The sequence below is a fragment of the Limanda limanda genome, chromosome 7, assembly GCF_963576545.1.
Source record: "Limanda limanda chromosome 7, fLimLim1.1, whole genome shotgun sequence".
Taxonomy (NCBI): Eukaryota; Metazoa; Chordata; class Actinopteri; order Pleuronectiformes; family Pleuronectidae; genus Limanda; species Limanda limanda.
In genome coordinates, this window is record NC_083642.1 from 20,953,370 (window position 1) to 20,976,141 (window position 22,772).

At 42.2% G+C, this 22,772-nt stretch overlaps 3 protein-coding genes across 4 annotated transcripts; all 3 read right to left on the reverse strand.

Annotated features, from left to right (window-relative positions):
* Positions 1-714: 714 nt before the first annotated feature.
* On the reverse strand, positions 715-6,044 carry LOC133004796 (serine/arginine-rich splicing factor 6-like). The gene is made up of 6 exons (XM_061074316.1): positions 5,832-6,044; positions 5,236-5,438; positions 3,452-3,573; positions 3,150-3,352; positions 2,914-3,003; positions 715-2,733 (listed from the first exon to the last, which is right to left on the reverse strand). Exons 1-6 carry the CDS (start codon positions 5,936-5,938, stop codon positions 2,298-2,300), a joined length of 1,161 nt encoding a protein of 386 aa, XP_060930299.1. The 5' UTR covers positions 5,939-6,044; the 3' UTR covers positions 715-2,297.
* A 2,638-nt stretch (positions 6,045-8,682) lies between these two features.
* On the reverse strand, positions 8,683-14,687 carry eif2s2 (eukaryotic translation initiation factor 2, subunit 2 beta). 2 transcript variants are annotated; one of them, XM_061074832.1, is made up of 10 exons: positions 14,576-14,660; positions 13,546-13,676; positions 12,585-12,771; positions 12,350-12,450; positions 12,019-12,148; positions 11,827-11,927; positions 10,982-11,130; positions 10,745-10,801; positions 10,572-10,657; positions 8,683-9,929 (listed from the first exon to the last, which is right to left on the reverse strand). In XM_061074832.1, exons 3-10 carry the CDS (start codon positions 12,769-12,771, stop codon positions 9,754-9,756), a joined length of 987 nt encoding a protein of 328 aa, XP_060930815.1. In that variant the 5' UTR covers positions 13,546-13,676; positions 14,576-14,660; the 3' UTR covers positions 8,683-9,753. The 2 variants fall into 2 exon arrangements, with proteins under 2 accessions (XP_060930815.1, XP_060930814.1); XM_061074831.1 differs by lacking the exon at positions 13,546-13,676 and having other exon boundaries at positions 14,576-14,687.
* A 708-nt stretch (positions 14,688-15,395) lies between these two features.
* LOC133004923 (charged multivesicular body protein 4b-like) lies at positions 15,396-22,496 on the reverse strand. The gene is made up of 5 exons (XM_061074479.1): positions 22,182-22,496; positions 19,669-19,846; positions 18,643-18,757; positions 17,405-17,531; positions 15,396-16,663 (listed from the first exon to the last, which is right to left on the reverse strand). The coding sequence occupies exons 1-5, from the start codon at positions 22,363-22,365 to the stop codon at positions 16,599-16,601; spliced, it is 669 nt and encodes a 222-aa protein (XP_060930462.1). The 5' UTR covers positions 22,366-22,496; the 3' UTR covers positions 15,396-16,598.
* Between the last annotated feature and the right edge of the window lie 276 nt (positions 22,497-22,772).

Here is a 22,772-nt window from a genome sequence, read left to right on the forward strand (position 1 = left end):
GGACGTGAAAGCCTTCAGCCAAACACCAAAAATGAAATGTGTAAAAATCCGTGTCTCAAATCCACAGTGAAAATCCCATTTAGTGAAAAATGAACTGTCACCCATTCCGCCAACATCTCCACCTCACGGCGGCGTTAGCATGTCACATCTGACTCGGACCCCAGTGCAATTTCTTCACGTTCAAATGTGTTATCACTCGATTAGCTTCATTAAACGCGCGCTATTATATATTTTATCATGAACAGCTCTGAGCTTTAAATCCTTATCGTCGAACACGCTTCACATTCAGGTGAAACCGCACCTACACTCGCCCCCTGTTAAAACCCGCTCGGTTTAAAGACGCTTCAATGAGAAAATGATCAAATGTGGAATTAAATGGGATAAATTGCGAAGTGAAATTTGTCTCACCAGCTCTGATCTCCTGCGGCTCCGGGGCTCACACTGCGCATGCGCGAACCCACAGCACAGTCACTGCCCGCTGCCTTGGAATAAAAACCGCTTCGCTTTGAGTAGCGATCGATGTGAAAATATCATCGATTACAGTGGAGACCAATCAACGTCAGCTTCTTACTTCAAATATTTATGAACCCCTTCTGCAAACCAGAGGCCGCCCCCCCCCCCCCCAGCATGCCTTACTTAGGGAGCATTCATTATATAATTAGCAGGATATAGGTCATGTCAATACCGATGTCAAACAGACACATCACACAAATATTTTTTTCATTAAGATCTTTAATTGAACATACAATAAAAAAAGGACATTTTCTGTTAGATCTCATTTGCATGGAGAAAAATACAAATCTATTCCACAACCTGGAGAGGGGGGGCAGCATTCTGCAAAGCTGCTTTCAGACATGCACTGAACGGTATGTGAACACAAAAGTACAATGATAGGCTCCGGACTTTATCAGCCAACCCTAGTAAAAACTCCTGAGAAAGTCCAAATTATTCCAAATAGCAGGCCATACTCTGGAGAATTCATTCCACTGTTGACGTTTCTAATGCAACAAATGCGAAACTTGGCGGGGACGGGGGGGATATCAGACTATCGAGGATGTCTAGAGCTTATAGTGATAAGGACAGAACCAGGTGTCAATGGCAGAAACGCGTGATTTTCACAGCAGTTGTTAATGCATCCGAGCGGAGCATCTGCTGTGTTGTTCGTGTGCGAAAGGTGAACTCTGAAGGGTGCACCCACTTGCGGACATTCCCCGGAGTTCATGTCTGGAAACATCTGACTCTGATATAAAGCTGACCTTTCAGAGATTAGTATGGATGTACCTTTCCAGTACAAAAACACTCCAGCAGTAGCTGTACACTTTAAATAAGCAGAGGCTGAACAAAACCCTTAACCCCAAAGAAAGCCTGAAAAAAACTAAACAAATTAAAAACTAATTCGTCAAGGCTGTAATCAAAACTGAGGAAAGCCAAGAAAAATGCAACGCTGCATTTGACACCTTGAAACTTGCCAAACGGAAAACCATTAAGTAAAACAAAGTGGTCTTCCACAGACTACCTGGTCTTGGTTACAAAAAAGGAATATATCTGTTTGATGCAAGATCTATGTACAAGAGGTTAAAAAGAGGTCATAACAATCCACCTACCAAACACAAGCTGTTCCAACGTGAAATTCAAACCCTTATCATTTTCCTGCAAATATGAAGTTACAAGTTCTTGCATCCAGTTGAGCATTTTAAAGTCCCGCAAGACAACACGAAGATTTTTTTGGAAAGCAATTTAGAGAAGGCAGATCAAATGAGAACTTTCTCCAATGCTGTGGCCATAAGCTACTTTTCTCCTACAACCACGCAGTTGAATGTATGAAACAATAAGGTTGCATCAAACAGCCTGATGGATGATCATTAGCTAAGATCTGTGACAAACTGAGATGATTTAAGTCCATTAAAGAAAACTTTGTTTGCTAAGCTATTACAGCTTCAAAAGTATGAGACTGCTGTAACAGGGTGAGATGTTTTGAGACAAAGTGACTTAAACTGCCTCATGTTGCAGATCTTAAGACTATATACTAGCACTATACTTGTTATCTGAAAATAGATTGAAAATAAATCTGGGAGGCAGATGATTCAGTGACTCAAGTTTGGCCCAAAAATGTAACCTGGTCACTGTGGTGCATCCTCTAATAAAACTGCATCTAAAACGTGTTAAAGACAAGTGCACAATTGCAGGAGAAAAGTAGACAAGTCAGAGAGCATAAGCCTGTATGACAACACTGCTCGTTATGTACAGCACAGGGATGTAGCTCAACATTTAGATGAATTCCCCCATCTCTCAGCCCACTAATCCTGAGAAGCTGATCTAGACCGTGAGCGAGATCTTGAGCGGGACTTTGAGCGGGAGACTGAGCGCTTCTCCATAGACTTGGATCGGCGGTCATCCTCCCGGGGGGATGGGGAGCGGGAGGGAGACTTGACAGCACGCTCCTCCTTCCCGTTCTCTACTGGGGAAGCTGACCGACTGCGGGACTTCTTGTCAACGACCATCTCCTTTGAGCGACTGCGAGAATCACGCTCTGACTTTGCCTTGGAGCGGCTCTTAGAACGAGACTTGGATTTCCGGTCAGGTGAATGGGAGCGTGAATGAGATTTGGATTTGCGGGAACGAGAGTGTGACCTGCGATTGCGAGAATGTGATTTTCTTTCTCCTGACTTGGAGCGAGACTTCCTTCCAGCTCTGGAGTCGGATTGATTCCTCTTGTTGCTAGGGGAACGAGACCTGTAAGCAATAAAATACATGTTTAGCCATTGCTTGGTGATTTGAAGTTCAGATTAAACAAATTTCGATTAACACAAGATCCAATACGCAGTCTCCACACTAAACTGTTATCTGTCAGTCCAATAAATATTATTCCTTTTTTCCGTTTTCTTTTGTTTTCTGGATAAGGGGGATCCTCACCTTGAGTGGGATCTGGAGCGACTCCTGGAGCGACTCCTGCTCCTGTGGCTCCTGCGGCTCCTACTACGGGAGCGGCGGCGACTACGAGATCTGAGGATGAGATAAGGAAGAAAGTTAAAAGATGCACATCAATTCTATATGCAACAAACGGTTAGTGTGCCTGCAACACATAGTTTACAACACAGCCTAGTGTGTCTCCAGTAAGACAAAAGTATTGAGGGTTGTATTGATCGTACCTGGAGCGACTGCCAGAGCAGGATCTGCGTTTACGGGGTCGTTCCTCCACAAGACGAATCTTCCGCCCATTGATGTCTGTTCCGTCCAGCTTGTCCAGTGCCCTCTTCATGTCCGACTGAGAGCGGAACTCGATCACTCCCTCATTGGTGCGCTCTTTGTGGGCATCTGCATAGGTCACTTCCCCCGCCTGGCGCATGAAGTCCTGGAGGGCAGAGACATTTTTAGTAGAGGAAAAACATATATACACAGTCTGATGTGAATCACCTTAACCAAACTGAAGTGAAACAAACTGTGACTGTACCTTTAGGTCTTGCCAACTGCAGCGGCTAGACAAGTTCTCCACAACGAGACGGTACTCAGTACGGACTGGGGGTCCATACTTCTCCCTGCCAGTGTGGGTCCGGCTGCTGTAACCACCACTGCCTTTAAAAACAAAGGCACATGGAAAAAGTAAGAACCAACAAAAATGGCCACGTCACCACTGACTACTGTAGAGAACTACTGGCCTGGGTTATCAAATGAAAACAAAGTAGTGACTTGAAAGAATTAAGACCAAGGGGGTACAAATTTGAACTTAAAGAAAGGAGTAGCATTGATCCCACTTTCAAACAATAGGCTTCAGATAAAGTGATCAACAGCTACTATTGTTCAGTATGTCGAAGTTGCTCTCTGCTGCTAAGAACACCACTGCATCCATTTCAGGCTATACAAAGCCTGTCTTACTTTGGTGCATCACACTGTGATGCGTTAGTTGCATAAACAAATGGACAGTGATGTTCTTTCAAGACCTCTGAACCCTGTAACAAACAAAGGAGGCACCTACATGGGTTATGGTTGAGGACACTGCTCAATCAAATTAAGGGAGAACGGTGTAGTGAAACATGTTCACCAATCTTTTGATATAGTCGCTAGACCAAATGTCAGTCTGAAAATGTTTTCCACTTACAGCATTTCTTTTGATTTTAAGTTCTTTACCAGAGCCGGTCCACTTATGTTTGCTGTCAACATAGAAACCAATGGCAATTCTCACCATCGCCCCTGGTCTATTGGCAAAAGGCTGCTGTCGTCATGGCTTCCGGTTAGGTCAGCCAAGGATCAAGGGGGGCAAAGGTCACACACACATTGTAAGGTGAAAGCCAAGGCCAAACGGGACAGGCAGTCATCTTAGCCAGTCATCTTTAGCCTCAATGGACTCTCAGCCTCAGCCGCAACTGGACTCTTTCAAATTGAAACATCAAGGACGTTTGTTAATGTTGAATATGAAAATATATATATATTATATATATACCAAAGTTAGAAATACACATTTCACAAGAAAATGTTAGTCTAGTTCAATCAATTCAAGCTAAAACTACACTAGCTGTGTTCGTGGTCAAATGTGATGGCTTCTCTTCTGTGTTGCAAACAAGTTTTGGAAAGTCAAGCCTTTAAAAACAAGGATCACCATCATCCAAAAGAAGTTTGCAAAACATAGTAACACCTTATTTTCAAATTACTTTAACTTACTCCATCTTTGCAGTCTAAGTAAGAGTTCACTTTTTTGGGGCTCCAACTTGCAGCTTTTTGTTTATACCCAATAATGAACCACAGACTAATTGCGTGTGGCTCATCCGGTAGGAGCAAAAGCCTGCAGGTCACCAACCCAGGATATCAAATCTAAGAACGACTTTTCCCCAGGATGAGATTAGGGGAAAAGTCAAGATTCCCGGAGTGACAAAAATAGATCAGTGCTGATTTCATTAGACATTCTCTCCGTAGACAGGGTTTACACATCAAACCCATAGGATCATTCTAGAGCATTGGGTCACTACTGGTGTAACTACTTAAGATTGCATGCAATCAGAATAGTAATAGTAACTGTAGTAGTAATTTGACCTAGGGATTCAATGTGTGGTTCGTTATTAACGGCTGACAGTGTTACCTGGCAATTTTATGAAGAAATATTAAACATCTGTAAACCTGAGCTGCAAGTCTGCACAACGGCGCCAAAGTGACTCCTCTAAACAGCTGTGTGTGCAGGCCCATCCGACACCTCGCCCCGGGGGAAGGGGAGAGTGGGGGGATCGTGTAATAGACTCCACTTACTTCGCCCACCATCGCGATCGCCTCCGCCGCCGCGACCACCTCTATCACCGCCGCCTCCGTAACCCCCACCCTGGCCGTCCCGGTCCCGCCGCGGCCCGCGGGCATGCTCGACGATCACCCGCTCCCCGCACAGCTCCTTCCCGTTCAGCTCGTACACCGCGTCGTCGGCGTCCCGGTTGTCTTCAAACTCCACGAATCCATAGCTAGAGGGGGGGGGGGAAGAGATTAAACATGGAGTAAGAACAAAATCAACAGGTTCAATCCCAGTGTGTTAGATCAGCCCGCTGTGGTGCGGCTAGCTCGGTATGGTTAGCATGGCCCGCTAGCTCGGCGCGCTAGCAAACACAAAGACGACATGTTGGCCATGCGACATTTGCAAAACGGCTGAGAACAATGTCGACGACGTGAAGCACATCAAAGCTCAAAAGAATAATCACCCAGCAAATCGAACACATGAAGAAACATTGCAAGCTACCACGAATATTAAACTAAACATACATTTACTTAATATCGTACATTTTTTTTACTCCGGCTGCACAGTCGTCGTTAGCATCAGGGGCTAGCAAACGTTAGCTATCCTCCGAAAAAAAACTCACCCGTTCTTTAGATCGACTTCATTGAGTTTCCCGTATCCGCTGAAGAATCGCTGGATGTCTTTTTCGCGGACATTATAGCTCAGTCGCCCGATGTACACCCGAGGCATGATGTTCCGCGGTCAGTTGGTTTAGTTTCGGAGAGTTGTTCTTCACAGGTCGCTGTGGAAAGGGCCGATGCCGCCGTGCAGAGTGAGATTAGCTGCTAGCGTCTACGCTAACATATTGTCTGTGACGACACAGGACCAGCCAATCAAAGTCAGGCTAGAGGTGACGCATTTCCGGCACGGAGTATCAAAGTCAAAGCTCCAGTGTAGCTAGATAGCTAGATAGCTAGCTAGGTAACTAGATAGCTAGCTAGATAGATAGATGTACTTTATTGATACCAGATTGGGAAATTGTTGTGTTACAGCTGCAGGTAAAGATCAAAAGCCTAATTGCAAAATGCGACGAAAGATACAAGCGTGCAAAATTGCAGTAGTTGTTTGAAACTGCATTAGTTGTTTGAAAGGTAAGGTTATAAATATGAGTAGAAGATGTGCAAAACATAGATTAACAGTTGCAGGAGCAATCAGAGAGTTTTAGTGTGGACAGGAACTATTGGGCTCATGGTTTTGAGGGTTCGCCTTTTGACAGAGGTGAGGAGTTGTGCATTCTTATTGTTGTGGGCAGGGAGGATTTCCTGAATCTCTCCTTGCGGCAGCGGGGCTGAACCATAGGGCTGAACCAGTCTGTTGGAGACATTGATCCTCTGTCTGTCCACTAGGTGGTGGAAAGGCTGCTCGTAGTTGTCCATGATGGAGGACAGTTTGTTCAATGCCCTCCTCTCCATCACTACTGGCTACTGATGGCAGACTGATGGAAGATTTCCCAGCATCTAGCTGCAACCATTGAAAGATCTCAGCTTCCTCAGCTCATCCCTTTCTTGTCCACAGCATCAGTGTTGGTTTTCCACTTCAGTAAAGTAATCCTCCACTGAGACAACATCCACACCCACAAAACCCAGTAACTATGACAGCTTCCTCCTCCTGAAGACTATCACCATCTTCCTGGTCGTGGCCACAATCAGAAGCAGATGATTTCTAGCAGCCGCCTCCGCAAAACCGTGCACCAGCACTCTGCACTCACCCTCCCATCACTTATACAACCAAACACTGCAGAGTCATCAGAGAACTTCTGCAAGAGGCATGACTCAGAGTTGTACTGAAAGTCTCAGGTGTACAGCTTCTTCCTCATAAGCACAGGCGGGATGGTGTGGAACGCACTGGAAAAATAAAAGAATGTGATTCTCAAGGTGCGTGTCTGTTCCAGATGTGAGTGGGTTCGCTGCACCACGTAGATCCAGTGATGATTTCACCTGTGGTTTGAGGTGGGCCAGGACCAGCCTCTCCAGGACCTTCATCACATTAGATGTGAGGGCAACAGGTCGATAGTCATTGAGGCCAGATTCTTGGGGACTGGAACCAGGCAGGACGTCTACTACAACGGTGTCTTGAAGGCTCAGACTGAAAAGATGCTGAAGAACAGCAGTTAGCTGGCAGGCACAGGTCGTCAGAACCCTGGAGCGGATCCCCTCTGGTCCAGGGGCCTGCGTTGATAAAGCCTCTGCAGCTGTTTCCATGTTTTTATCATTTATTTACTCGGGCAAGAAATGCATAAAAAATAAGCAACTAAATAATAAAGTAAATAAAAAAAATATATATTGGTAGTAAATTGTGGCCACACTTTAATTTGATATCTCTATCCCTACGCAGCTGGTTTAAGTGGTACTGACAGAGTACTTGTACTACTATCTATTTAATCATAGGAGTAATATATTGTTTGTCACAACTTTTCAAAAGCTTTGGGCGATCCTATTTTTTCCATTATGTGTAGTAACATTTTATGTAGGGATTTTCAAGATAATCAGATACACATGCAGACGTTTCATAGTTTTCCCTGGAACCCAAAACTCTTCAATTAAATAGATGATTGACGTGAAATTTATGAGTACATATTTTTTATATTTGATCATTTATTTTAGTAGTAATTTGTTTAAGCCCAAATCTCAGCTGGAGCCAGCTTCTCAAATGGGATTAGCCTTTTTTTGCTACTGTTGTGGTTTTTGACTGTTGATTAGATAATGAAAGGACCAGTAATGGTTGTTCTCGTATATCAGGTTTTGCAAATTTGCATCCAATTTGTGGTTAATAAAATGATATATAACCCATTGATATCCCCTGGGCGGCCCTTGTCCAGCTGTCATATGAAATTGAAAAAAGTTCAAAATTCCTTTTTCTCTGCACAAGAATTTTAAATCTGAATGAAATTATTTATTTAACTAAACTATTCTAATACATTATACCAAGGATGCTGGAAGTAGGGGTTCCAATGGTGAAGGGCTGTAACTTTTAATTTTCTACAGTAACATTCAGGAGCATCAGAATCATATTCAGCTTACTTGGCCAAGTATGTGTTCACATTTAGAGGATCTGACTCTGGTCTAGCATTCCTCTATATGTACTTGCATAGTAGTAGACCTAACCTTTTTTTTTATACTACAATATATGTATATTAGTATAAGTGTATTTGCTGTGTAGCCAATCTGATTCATAAAACGTGATGTAGGTTGTAAATGTAGTACGTTCAGCCCAAACCTAGAGGATCCCAGGTTTTAGCGATAATAGATGGTTAAGATATGTCAAACAATATCAGTTGTTTAATTCTACTGTCGGTAGTTTGCTACCTACTGTTGTGTAAACTGCTGTTGCCCACTCAAATTAATACATAATGTATTTGATATGACATGATTTAACAGTTTTATTCTATACATAAGAAACTGTAGTGTGGATGTTAAGTACAGAGAAAGCAGTAATGGAGAGAGAGAATAAGATTTTATTTTTGTAAAAACCAGGTTTTAAAATGATTCCAGTCAGACCATATCCACTTTTTTCCAAACAAGAGAAGCAGTATCATTGGTCTGAAACTCTTCATATACTTGCTAGCCTGTGTTGTCTTGATTCGCACTTGAAAGTTATGACCCGTGTTCATTTTCAGAGACCGTCATTAGCTCAAGAATTCTACTCTTCTTGGAAAAAATATTTTTTGTCAATTTTCACATCTTTCTAATCAAATATTTAGAGTTTGACAAATTGTGTTATCCTTAACGTTTGAAGTCAAAGAAATGATCAAGTAAACAGCTGTTCAATGATTCAAAAGCACTCACACACTTTCTAATTTCTGGCTCACATACTTCGTCTCTAAGTCTTCAGTGAGAAGGCGCTCCCGCTATCATCCACCCCTGCAAGTTTTACTTTGTAATTTTCTCCTGTAAAACAATCTGTGACACATCTTTCGGTATGTTCTCCAGCCTGGTGACTTTGATTTTTATCTTTGAAAAGCTACGACAAAAAGAACAAAATTGACTCTGGAGTGGCAGTTTTGTGATTCAGGGCCAGACCAGGCACAGAAACACAACTTTCAGATAAACCAATGTTGAGCTCAAGCTTAAAGAAGTGAACTGTTGTTGCAGAAATTACAATTTGGCTGGTCCGATGGAGAAATGTGTTCATGAGTGTTGTATGCAAGGTAGGAGAAGAATGAATGCGGAAGAATACGAGTTAAATCAGGGTTTTCTTGCAGGAATCAAGAATCACAGCAAATGGGAAGAAAATAAACCGTGGAGGGTTTATCAGCCAGATAACAAATCAAATCCAACAGTGTATGTGGAAAAACATCATCTGCCTACAACACCCGAACCCCATGCATCAACTTCAGATACTCTCTCGCTCCCTGCCTGGTCAGGCCATGACACAGCCAAACCCTCCCGCAGTTCGATTCAGAGAGTCCTTTTAGCAAATCAAGGGGCCTCCCGTCCCAGCTCCCGCCCTTCTGACGAGGAAAGGGGAGGCAGAGAGAGGAGCGGGGAGCCCGGTTGCGTTGGCCTTTAGTTGGCTTTGGCGCGGAGCTGCGCCCTCTTGCCCGTCACAGCCTGGAAACCGGTCTTGATGCTGGCGACTGAGCAGCGGGAGTGGCAGGTCTCACACTGCAAGAAATAGAGGCGAGTGTCCTTCTGCAGGATGGTCTCTGGGGAGCGGCAGGTGTGACACGTCACGTATTCCTCTGCAGGGGAAAACAATGTTATTAGCATCTTAGGAAACAAGTGGGCCCAATGCTTTTATTGGGGGGAAAAACACTCAATGACCATTTCATTGAGTGTTGCCCCATATCATTTCATTTCATTGTAGGTACTACTGACAATCAAAGCTCAATTGAAATGTTATGTTAGCACCATTCATGTGGTAAAACATTTAGCCACCCACATTTACATACAAGAGGACAAATACCGGCATTCCCCTCTTTGAATATTCTGAACGAGGACCCAGAGTTGTGATGAATCATTACGAATAAATGAATCAACCCTATTTATACTTTTATCATATAGATGAGTTACATTTACATCTTAGACGTAGTTTAATGTGAAATTAGAAACATATCATCCAGATGAACCTTGTAGGAGTTTAAGTTGTAATTATAGTTTAATGATTGAATGTAGGTCACCAATTTGAACAATTACATTCAAGAAATTTACTCCAAATGAAAAAATATTGAATATCGGGGTGTTTTATTTTAATAAACCATTCTGGGACCTGAAGCTGAAGTCATGTGGATGGTGGCTAAAACTTTGTTCATGCAGACAACCACAACATCTGTTTAGAAATATGAAAATGTTTACTGCAAATAAAAAGTGAAATTCCCACTTACTGATATATCTTCTCAACACGTTTTCTATCTGTTTCTGTTGAAATCGGCCTTTAATCACAAGCTGGTTATTTCCGTCTATAGAACCACTGTTGACAGAAGAAGAACAAACTGTCAGGGCAACACATGGGTTAGCTGTCATTTGAGAAGTCTACAGTGTAAACACAAAGACGTACCTTGTTCCAAGCTCAGCCAACAGGAAGGCGAGGAGATGTTTGGGTTGACGATGCAACCTGTGATGAAATACATGAACGGTCATTTTGTAGGTAGCAACACCAAGAGGACATCGGGTTTGATACAAGTCATGGATCGGCAGAATTAGTTCGAGCCAAACTTTCCAGGAGCATCAGAGGGAAGGGAGATCGACAGTAAGAGTGAGGGAGGTCGGTGTGTACGAGGGGAGAGAGACTCACAGTTTGCAGATGTCTGTGAAGTTGACGAAGGAGGTTTTCTTGGTTCCCACTCGCACCACCTGAGGAGGCTTCATAACAAACTTCCTCTTCTCTCCGGCCACCATGTCGGGGTTCTTCTCCCTCATAATGTTGAAGACCCGATTCAGGAGCTGAACACAGAGATGAATACTGTATTTACACGAGGACCTTTCATGACACTTGTTGACCAAAAGTTTTCAGGACACATGTGGGGGTCGGTATTCTAGAAATATTAGGACCATGTTGATAAACTGAGCCTTGGGCTACATCCATACTACTTTGTGTTAGTATTAAAACACCTCAGTGTAGCTAGATTCACGTCTAATGCTGAAACTGACTGTTTGGAAAAGCTGTTTACCCTGTTTTAGTTTAAACACCCCGGGTCTGAAACAGTGCTAATCAGTAGAAACTTAACTACCAGCAGAGAACATATGCATCATAAGCTGGTAACAACAAAAAGACAGACTTCTATGTTGGACTTGTGCTTTACTTTGTGATCAGGAAGTCAGACAGAAAACATATCAAATAACTTACAGACTTGTCATTGTTCCACTCTAGTCTTTCCCTAGGATGGTAAGGATTGAGATAACTTCCTCTGGTCTCACCTAACTTCATTCTTTGAGGCAACTTTATTTCCATTTATAAATGAACACGCGAGAGTGACGTACGACTGGATCAGACGACTTTAAATCTGTATCACTGCATTTTCAGAAACGCGATCTCATAGTTTCGCCGAACTCAAAGAGGCTGTCGATCATGTTGGTTCGGTTGCCAGTTGATAACGGAATCTTGGTTGTGTGTGTTGTGATAGTTCACAGGTGCCCTACCTCATCATAAGTGTAGTCTCTTTCTGTGCCGGCCCAGGCTGGTCCCATGCAGGAGCTGAAGGAGACACCATCGTTGTTCTTTCCGTCGTCGTCGTCCAGAGCTACAAACACATTGCACAAACATTATCACTCAAGTTTCTTTCTTCCCTTTTTAATCTCTACATGAAAAAGGGGGAGGTGGCTTATTCTCACCATCGTCCTTCTCCAGTAGTTCTCCCTCGTCAAAATCTACTTTCTTGGGTTTTTTCTTTTTGGTCGGAAGCATCAAGTCCAGGTTGTCTTCTTCCGGCACCTCGGTCTGCTCTCCTTCAATTTTCAGCTCCTGGATAAGACCAAGTAAAAAGGAAATTCAGCGACGAGATGACGAAGACTACGTGTGAATGTGGTTATGACATTAAAGTGGAGTGAGGAGAAAGCTACAGTAAAACAGGAGGTACCAATGTCAAACCATTAGAATCCACACACAAGTGATGAGGAGAGAAGAAAGAAGGATTGCAGATGTTACAGTTTAGCGGCAACTGACCTTTAATCCCTCCTCGACTTCATTTTCAAATACTTTCTTGGGCTTCTTCTTCTTTTTCTTCTGGTTGAAGAAGTTCAGGTCGTTCAGATCATCGGATGGCTCTAGAGAAGATGAAACACAGATAAGATCCACCTTAATGCAGAGTGACATTTAAATGTATGACGCAACATCCCACTACAGCATCAAGGTCTATAAATTATCTTTCAGTAAAAACCATCTTTGTTTTCATTCCAACCTTTCTTCCTGCATTCATCTTCCTCCAGGTCCATCTCCTTGTCATCTCCGGCCTCTGGTTCCACCTCCTTCGTCTCCACCTCTTTAGTCTCTTCTCCACCGCCGCCGCCCTCTCCTCCTTCCTCATCCAGCATGAAGGGCTTCTTCTTCTTCTTCTTCTTCTTGGTCATGTTGGGATCGAAAATCATCTGAAGTGAAGAAAAAAACAAGAAATAAAATTAAGTTTTACGACCCAGTTGGCAAGAAGACCAAATGACTGCAAATTGACGTAATTGTTTTCCCATGTGAGAAATTATCCTTTTATTTTTTTTAATTGAACTTTGACCTTCTGACGCCATTACAGTTCAGCATGGCCTGCACATTTTTCTTCCTTATATAATGTTGCCTTTTTCCAGCTTCCACTTTCATGTGATTACTACAGGTTACAGGGCACTAAAGCTGTGGTTCCAGCCATTCATTTTCTAAATACTCTAATAATATTTTGGTTTTCAGCCATAGTATTAAAACCATCCAATGTAGAAGTTGCACAGGCTATGGGACTGTGAAGCATTATGTGCTTAATGTCCTAATGACGTCCACTGCGTTTTAAGAAAACATTTTGTTTTCAATCTTAAGGAAAGATACTAGAATACCCACAATCCTTTGGTGTAATGGCAACATACCACACCTGCGAATGCTACGACCGGATTGTTTAGCGTGACATTACGTTTACCACAGCGCCACCGTGATTTATTTTTCTCAATTGCTGCAGTGTTTTTAAGGATGAGGAAAATAAGTTAAAGTAGAAGCACATTGGAAATCGTTGGAAAGGAACCATTCACAATGGTTTCTGGGAAGCATAGTTCCTTTTCATTCTTTTACTTTTGCCTTTTTTCCAGTTGTTTTTTACGGCCACAATTTATAGTATAGCTTCATAGTGGATTTTCTGAAACATCAATGTAGACTTTGAATGGGAGATTTACTTCTGGAACCAGAGCTGTCCTGTGAGTAGGCGGTCCCAGTTACTTCAGGTGTCCCATGTACAAAAAGACCAGGTGAGACAGAAGGGAAGAAGTGGTCTCCTCTTCACATATCAAGTCACCACAGCCACCTGCTGTGTGGAATGTCTTTCCGGTTAGATTAACCCATTGTGACGTTCACAGCAGAGATTACATTAAATTAAGCAGTTGTACTGTTGTTATCTGTAGTTTGACATATTACCGTTTTTACACCCTAAATGAAAATACTGAATAAATCTAAGCATGCAACCCTTATTTCATTGTAGTTTAATGAGATTATACAGTGAAATATGATGGTTAATTGAAAAGCTCATTATTTTGAACTTTATCCAGTGATTATGAAGTGATGGAACAGAAACATCATTGATTCGTCGATGATTCTTATAACAGTCAGTCATTCAGAACTAGTATTAAATGTACTAGCGGCTGACATCTAACGTTAAATTGTGTGATACTATGAAAAGCACCTAAATGTAATAAACCAACATAATGAGTAATAATAATGATGAACAGTTGTCGTGTCACCGCTGTGGTTTATAGAAGAGCCAGCTCAGAAGAATATCAATTTAACCGTTAGCGCCCCGGCCCCTGAATGGGAGAAATCAAGTGCTAGCGCAGCAGCTTATTGAACACTAAGCTAACTATGCTAACTAGCTAGCTCCAGCCCCTCGGTGCGAGTTCCCCAGCGGCCATGACAAGGCGGAATGAAGAGCCACGCTACTATTGATGATCTACTCGATGGTCCCGACGGCAGGGGTCGTGTTAACGTGGTGCATCGGGGGGTTTCCCCGTGGTTTGCACCGGGTCGGGCCGCTGTTAGCTCGGCTGCTGCCATGTGAGAGCTGCGGCGGACAGGGAGGGGAGCAGCGGCGGCGAGGCCCAAAGTCATCCTCCACCTCCTGCACTTCCATCCGAGCCCAGAACCCCGACACATGTACCCGGCGAGGGCGCACGGTGACGCGGGCCGCCTGGCGGACAGCTCCCGGAGACCTACCTCGTCTCCTGACATGGTTGCGGGTTGAAAGAGTCTGAAATCCGGTCACTTTTCTATCCTCCTCGATCAGACCCACACCGCTGCGCCGAAAGTGTCTTGCATCAGCGCCGGAGCCGCAGTGCGCAAGCGTGACGTCGACGCAATCTGACGTGTTCAAAATGCGACGGCGCGTATCGGAGGAGCTGCGTTCAAGAGCAGCACCGCAGATCCAGAACTTTTGCTAAACAGCTACTGTGAGTGAGACGAATGAAAAACAGACACTTTAATGGTTCATGTCTTGTGTTATGTTTGCTAGCTGAATACTAGATGATTATACTGCTTCTGGTGTTATGGTTGTCTTACTTATAAACTGAATATGGAAAACAAATAAATAATAGTTTGCTTTCCTCTTCTTATAATATTAGTATAACTGATGATAAAAAATAAAACGCCCAGTTCATATCATTCTGAGTACACCTGAAATGTTTTAACACACTTGTTACCATTTACAGAACAAATCAAACGGACTTTGATTAAATCAGGGAGTTTGCCTGTTCTAATATTATGTATATTATAAGAGGATATTATATAAGTGTTTCTTTATACAGAGGCTTAAATAAAAGTATCATATATATATTTTGTATATTTATGTAAAGTGTTTCTAGTCATATGTTGCAATAGATCAGCAAAAAAAAGTATTGGCTATTTTGGGTGATTATCTAATTCAGTAAAAGGCATATGACATAATTTCTGTGAGCCAGAAGTGCCTGTTAAGCAACGGTGCATAAACTAAACTTAATACACTGATATCACACAACGACGAAAATCCAGTACAACAAAATAATTTGAAAACTTTTAATGATTTTCGAAATCATCTGGATAAATGAACAGTGAAATGCAAACATGCGTCTTCATCCTTCATTGTTATGTTTTTCAAATTTTCTTATGTAAAAAATGTACATCATGAGTTTGAAAAACTAAAGGAATTAACTCTTTCAACTCCAAAATGCTGATGTTGTAGACATTGTATCATTATTATTATTATTAATATTATTGTTTACATTATACAATTTGAAATAGAAACCTTTATGAGATGACAGAGACAGATGGAGCAGGATGCTTTAGGTTCAACATCTCTCTCTAGCTTTGCATTGTGACGTGTGTTGTGACTTCCCACCGTTGCATGCTTCAGTTTACACAACCTCAACAGAACCTCTTGGTGACAGCAAAAATACAGTATATAAAAAGAGATACATTTGGGATATTTACAACAAATAACAAGGACCATTGGTGAGAATGTCTCTGTGGGGTGGGGGCATTGAAATGACAACAAAAGTAAGAAGGGGAGGGCAAAGCACACAACCTAACACAAAAGAAGAGTTTCAGATTCTGGTAAACACACACAGCCTCTAGCTTCTTCTCCCAGCGCATGCTCAGCTGCTCTCCTTTTTTCAGTGCAATTAACAAATAAATTAAGACAAAACAACAGGGAGTTAAATTATTTTTGTCAATAAGGAAAAAATTAATAAAATATCAAGTGGATTTTACCCCACAAACACAGGTAAATATGTGAGTCAGACACAGATAAATGAAGATTAATCTTCATTCAAATTCCCCCCCGTCATCCAGTGACGTTCACAACGCCACACCAACAGCTCCATTACTTCACCACTGAGCTCAGAAGAATAATAGCACACTTCAATATGAGCTCGGAAGGTGTTGAAATGCCTTACCCACTGCAAGGACCAGGAAATGCTAGTGTTGTATTGAAATCAAGGGCATGGAAATTGCCATGGTAAAGTGACAGAGCTTCAATATAAAAGCTGCCGAGTGGCTCATATTCATTTAACAGGAGTGCAGGGGATGGAAAAAGAGACACTACAGCATTATTTGCTTTTCTTTTCTTAGTGTTACATAAAATAGACGCTATCTCTCTGCAGACACACGAAGAACACTCATCACAACATCCTATCAGTCCATTCATTTCCCCATTGTTCTTTCATCTTTCCTCTCTGATGCAAGTATGATGTGGCAGGTGCTGCGTTTACATGGCTTCCATCGCCCAGCGCTGCAGGTCCTCAAGTTCGTCCTTGTCCTCCTCTTTCTTGGCTTTAGGGGTGAAAAGACAGAAATAATGTCATGTTATGTTTTAGTTAATGTCTGTTGGATTTTAGACACAGGAATCAACATAATGACAACACAGAAGCTGCTTTCAGATGAGCACTGAACAGGTTCTGATTCTCCTGAGGGGCTCTGGACCTTTTTCTTGAATTGCTAATGCAAGCCCACTAGTTAAATCTCCAGGTAAGCCCATGTGAGAAAACAGCCAGAGATTATCCAGAGGATTCACCTCATTTGAGTTGACGCGTTAATGACGGAATACAAATGTATCAGCAGGAAAAAGAGGAGCCATGCACATAGAAGACACAGACAAAATGTCCTCTTGGAAAGAAAAAAAGATTCAAAAGCTTTTGGTAAAAAGGGCTGGTGTTTGTAAATGTTTAGGTGCTGTAAACCAAAACACAGTGCTGTTACAGCGCGGTGTGCTTGCAGCGCCACCCCACAATGCTCCAGAGATTTCTGTGTTGTTTTGAACACGCCTGAGTGGAAAATCTCCTGCTGTGTTGTGCATGTGCAAAATGGCAACTCTGGAGAAAGTCCTGACCCCATTGTATGGATATTCTCTGCAGATCATGTCATAAAACAGCTAGAACAGCATTTTATTTAATAGTGTGTTCTCAAACTTCCCATCAGACTCTAAACAAGACAAAACTAAACCATTCTTTTCACTGATAGAAAAAGATTTAGCAGTCAGGGTTGTGGAATAAAGATTTTTTTGAAGTGTCTAACCAGGTCTGGAAGGTAATGAAGTAGAAGGCACGTTTGGGAGACGGATGTTCTCTGCTCCTCCGATGTCCAGCAGGTTATTGTCCAGCTGCTCCTGTGCCAGCTCATCCAGCTCCGCCAGCAGTTCATCCTGAGAAACACACAAACACTGCAGATGAGGAAAAACACAAAACATTTTGTGCAATACCAAAAACATAAAGTAGGTCATCCTAATAAAGAAAATAGAATATTAAATTGAACTCTCACTAGGGTTAGTTGGTATATTCTTGTGTGTCAGTAAACTTGGTGAGTTAAATGTTTCACTGAGAGTTATATTAAAATACTTAAAGTCAGTTAACTGAAAAACTAAGAAAGAACGTATTCATTATTTTCTCCCAAATCGTCCCAGGATGACCTGACACAATAATCATCTGTGGTGAGGTTGAGCTATGAATAAGACCATTCAACAAGAAGTCTACAGCCTCAGTGAGTAAAGAAACACAGAGGTCAGTCAGCAGTGTTGAGCCTGAGATGGCAGCGTTAAGGACGATGCTGAAAAAAATCCATCCTGCAATAACAGAGCAAGAAGAATCATGACCTTTGCTGGTGAATATAATGTTTCTAGGTTTGTAATGTCAGATTGTTCTGAAGCAAACTGAATTTAGAATAAACCACCAAACTAGAATCTAAGTTCTGTAGTTGTATGCCTCCGCCAGTGCAGTTACAGTCTACATACATTTTGTTTACCAGACTCATATCAGGTCACTGTGATATTTTAACCTTTAAAATCATATCTTTGTTTCCAAGAGACGACATTTGAAGAAATTCCTTACAGACAGACTTGAACTGTCATGTTCAAGAGGACACAAACATGTTTTGTGAGAAACACCGTGATCTTGACTTTTGATCACCAAAATCTGATCCAGCTATGAGTCCAAATGAACATTTATGCCCAGCGTATTCCCAAGGCATTCTTAAAAAATATATATTATATATTTAAACGCCTAAAAATGGGTTTTGTGAGGTCACACATATGAGGTCATCCTCGAATCCAAGCAAATGTTTGCGCCAGATGTAAAGAAGTTCCTCATGAGTGTTTCTGATATATTATGTTCACAAGAACATGAGGTCAGTTACTTGACATTTGACCACCGAATTCTTCTCACTTGAGTCAAACTGAACGTTTTTATCAAATTTATAGAAATTTCCTCAAGGTGTTCATGTAATATCATGTTCACATGAACAAAAAACACGTCTCTGACCTCATCAAACTCCTCCCCGAAGCCGACAGGTTTAGAGATGGTGTCGGATATTTCCTGGGCCAGCTCCTGCTGCTCCGTGATGTTCTGTATCAGGTCGTCCACTTTGTCAATGTCCCTGAAACGTTAACAAGGAGAGGAACAAAATCTGAGTAAAGCAGAAAACACTTAACCAAACCTCATTTACCTGTGTGATGCATGTAGCAAGAGTGAGCAACTACTAATGTTGTCCATTTAATATGGAGATTTAAAGTTAACGTTTTAGCAGGTAAGTTTATATAAATACATGTCTAGTGTATTTTTTCATTTATGTCATTTAAGGCCCATTGAAGATTCAAGTAACAGCAGATGCAGATGGGTTTGGCTGAGGGAATATGTGCATATGGGTAAAATCCTCTTTATTTTCCATTGAGTAAAATATATGCCTCATAATCCTTCTATTGTAAGTAAAGACTAAATTGTTTCCTCTTCCCCTGAATTCCCATGAAGGCAGTTAAGAGGATATTCTTTTAACAATATTTCTTTAAACCAGCTCCGCTTCCGTCTAATTGATCGATCAGGGAAGATGTGAGGAGTCTGATTAGGGTTGCAAAATTCCGGGAATATTCAAACTTGGAAACTTTCCATGGGAATTAACGGGAATTAACGGGAATATACGGGAATATACAGGAATTAACGGGAATAAACTGGAAATGTTGTAGGTAATATATACTAACTGTATTTACCTTGTAATATACAGACATAAATATAAACATTTTGTTTTGTCATAGGCTGATTTGAGCCCTGAGGAAACTTTGGGCACTTGATTATATGCTTCTGCATCGTTGTGTCATTCTTAACATAGGTCTTTGCACAGTATTTGCTAATGTACACAGCCTTTCCTTCTACATTGGATGGGGTGAAATGTCTCCACACATGAGATAGTGCACGTGGCATTGTTCTGTAGAATAAGATGAGAAAAAATTTACCGGAAACTTTCCGCCCCTTTGCAACCCTAAGTCTGATCATTGACAGCGTGTTGGCTCTTACATGTTTTCATGGGCAGACTTGATAGCCTTTGCAGCGAAGCCCATGTTCTTGAGCACTTCAGTGTTGGTGTTGGCGTTCTCCAGAGCCTCCCTCTGGAACTCGATGGTCGACAGTGTGCCGTCGATCTGAGCGAGCTGCTTCTCGTACCTCTTCTTCTTTTTCAAAGCCTGCAGGGCCGCTGAGGAGCGAGAGAGACAGAGGGGAGGTGAGAGGAGAACGAGTCACGAGGAGTAGAGACAGGTTGACAACATGAATGTGAAGTTAAACTGTGAATCATGGGGATTGTTTTGTGCTTCAACAGAAGACTACTGTCATTGGAGCGGGTTGTTAAACGTCTGCAGCGTTAGTCAGCACCACGCTTAACGCTCTGTGACATCATAGTTTTCCACCGCTGACGGGAATCATTAACAACATACTTACACATTAGTCTGACATGTTAGTCACAGCACGGACAACGAGCAGGACAATTATATACAGATATGACGAGCATTTTGAGAGATGAGGTGGAAATTCTTTTGCCACAGGGGAGAGCGGGTCAACCATTCACCAGAATGTCAGTCTCCCCAGTTCCGTGTGCCGAAGTGTCCTTGGGCAACTTACTGAACCCCAGACAGCCCATGATGGCTGTATGTGAGTGATGTGTGATAAAGACAGTGTTGCACACAGATGCAGTGTATGAATGTGTGTGTGAATGGGGCAATGGCAAAACTGCACTGAGCCTGCCTGCACATACACAAATGTATCAGTGACGAACCTGCCCCTCCCGTTCACTTTCAATCTGTGCGAGAGAGGAAGTGAATCAAACATTTGCTTCCTGTGCGAGGGCAAATCGCAGCCTGGCTTTGCATGGAGATCAACTGTAGGGAAATCTGACCCACGATATTTCCATCACACTCCTGAATGTGTGACGGAGCCCTTTTAAAGCGCTGCTGAACCATCATCAAGTCCATTTGTCTTTTACAGTGTCAGAGAGCATCATGCAGGGCTGACTTATTCTCATCAAGGAGGTAGTAAATAAAGGGAATGTACCGTAGGTTATCAAAGCACAGGAAGGATTTTGAACTTTCAGGTCAAAGTTCTACCCTAAATCAACACGTTCCTGCATGACAAGGTGTCCTCAAAACAACTGTCCATACACATTGGATAATAAACTCACAGTCCCAGATAATTGATCTTACTGTTTTACACTTTGTGACCGAGAATACAGTCAGGCCTAAATGTCCACTTATGATAGGGATACATTTAAGGATTGCAACACAACTTGATTATTAATCAACCACTTAATTCATCGCCAACTATTTTGATAATCAATTAACTGGTTTGGGTATTTTTTGATGACAAAACAAATCTAAATTCTCTGATTTCAGCTTCTTAAATTAGATTATTTTCTGGACACTTGCTCCTCTAATGACAGTAATAGATAGATAGATAGATAGATAGATAGATAGATAGATAGATAGATAGATAGATAGATAGATAGATAGATAGATAGATAGATAGATAGATTTCTTTATTCATCCCCGAAGGGAAATTAAGTCGTCATAGCAGCCGGTATATTTGAATACAATAAAATACAATACAATAGAATTAGATAAAAAATATTGAGGTAGAAAGAATAAAAACAGAAACACAAGATAAATAGGTAGATAAGGTGAATATCATTTGGTTAGTGACATTTTAGGACCTGAAAACTAATCCATATATCAAGAAAATAATCAACCGATTACTCTATAATGAAATAATCATTAATTGCAGAATTAATAAATGTGATAGTCAATCTGTAATAACACACTTTTATTTCAGAGAGCGTTCCTTCCTGCCTCAAAGAAATCCATATCACTCTGCTATATACACTGCAATCTAATGTGACTTTATGTTATTGTCATCTTAATATGTACACATCATAATTGAAATGATTCTTCCTCTAACCTTTGCTTCCTGCTACGTGTTGATTAATGTCTTTGTATTTTAAAAGTGAAGCTTCATGAGTGGTTGTAAATGTGTTCTGACAGTCCGGAGTCACACAGAGAGCTGCAGGACCTGATGCAGGACCTGATGCAGGACCTGATGCAGGACCTGATGCAGGACCTGATGCAGGACCTGATGCAGGACCTGATGCAGGACCTGATGCAGGACCTGATGCAGGACCTGATGCAGGACCTGATGCAGGACCTGATGCAGGACCTGATGCAGGCTTCACCACAGACTTCTGACCAAGAAGCAAACACGCCCACCTCCCTGTCAGTGACTCCAGTACTCAACCCTTGTCCCCGTCCCTGTCAGTATCTGTATGGCCTGTCTGTCTCTCTGCTGTAGGACACCTGTCCACAGCCATGTCCACACCATCAACCCAGTGTTTTGATTGGGTTTAATTGCCACTGATCTATCACATGAAGACGTGATGAGCAGAGTGCACTTAGCTAGCATGCTAACACTAAGCTTCGGGTTATTGACCAGGCATTTTTGATGCCACGGAGCAGAAACCTGGAGAAAACCCCACGCTGCTGACCCACCTCGTTTGTTTTTCGTGCCGTTCTTCTTGGCGATCTGCAGCTCCTGCTCGATCTTCTTCTCCAGGAATTCCTGCTTCTTCGTTAGCATCTCCTCCGTCTCTCGGAGCTTCTGGATCGCCTCCTGCGGGCTCGGTCCCTTTCCTCCTTTTCCTCCTGCCCCGAATATCTTAGTCAACAACGACATGTCCGCGAAGTTCAGACACACTGTTTATTGATAATAAAACTAACAAATGTGCGTAGCGCCGGAGAGGACGAGGCTCAGCGGCTGGACCACACTGACACTTGTCCCAGTCTGATCATGGACGATTGTTGATGTTTTTCTACTTCCTGGATAAGGCCCAATGACGTAATGAGCACTGACAGCATATGGGCGGTGCTTGTTGTGCCCACTGTCTCCACCTGCTGGGGAAGTTTTTAAATGATAATAATAATTAAACTTCAAAAAATAATGTTTCTCAGTGGTACCAGGTATTAGGATACAGTAATAAAACAACAAACAAGACCAGTATGGAACTGATGATTGAAGTACACACTAGGCCCGGCTGTGGGAAATACTACACATACCTACTCTCTCTGCCTGTAGTAACATTG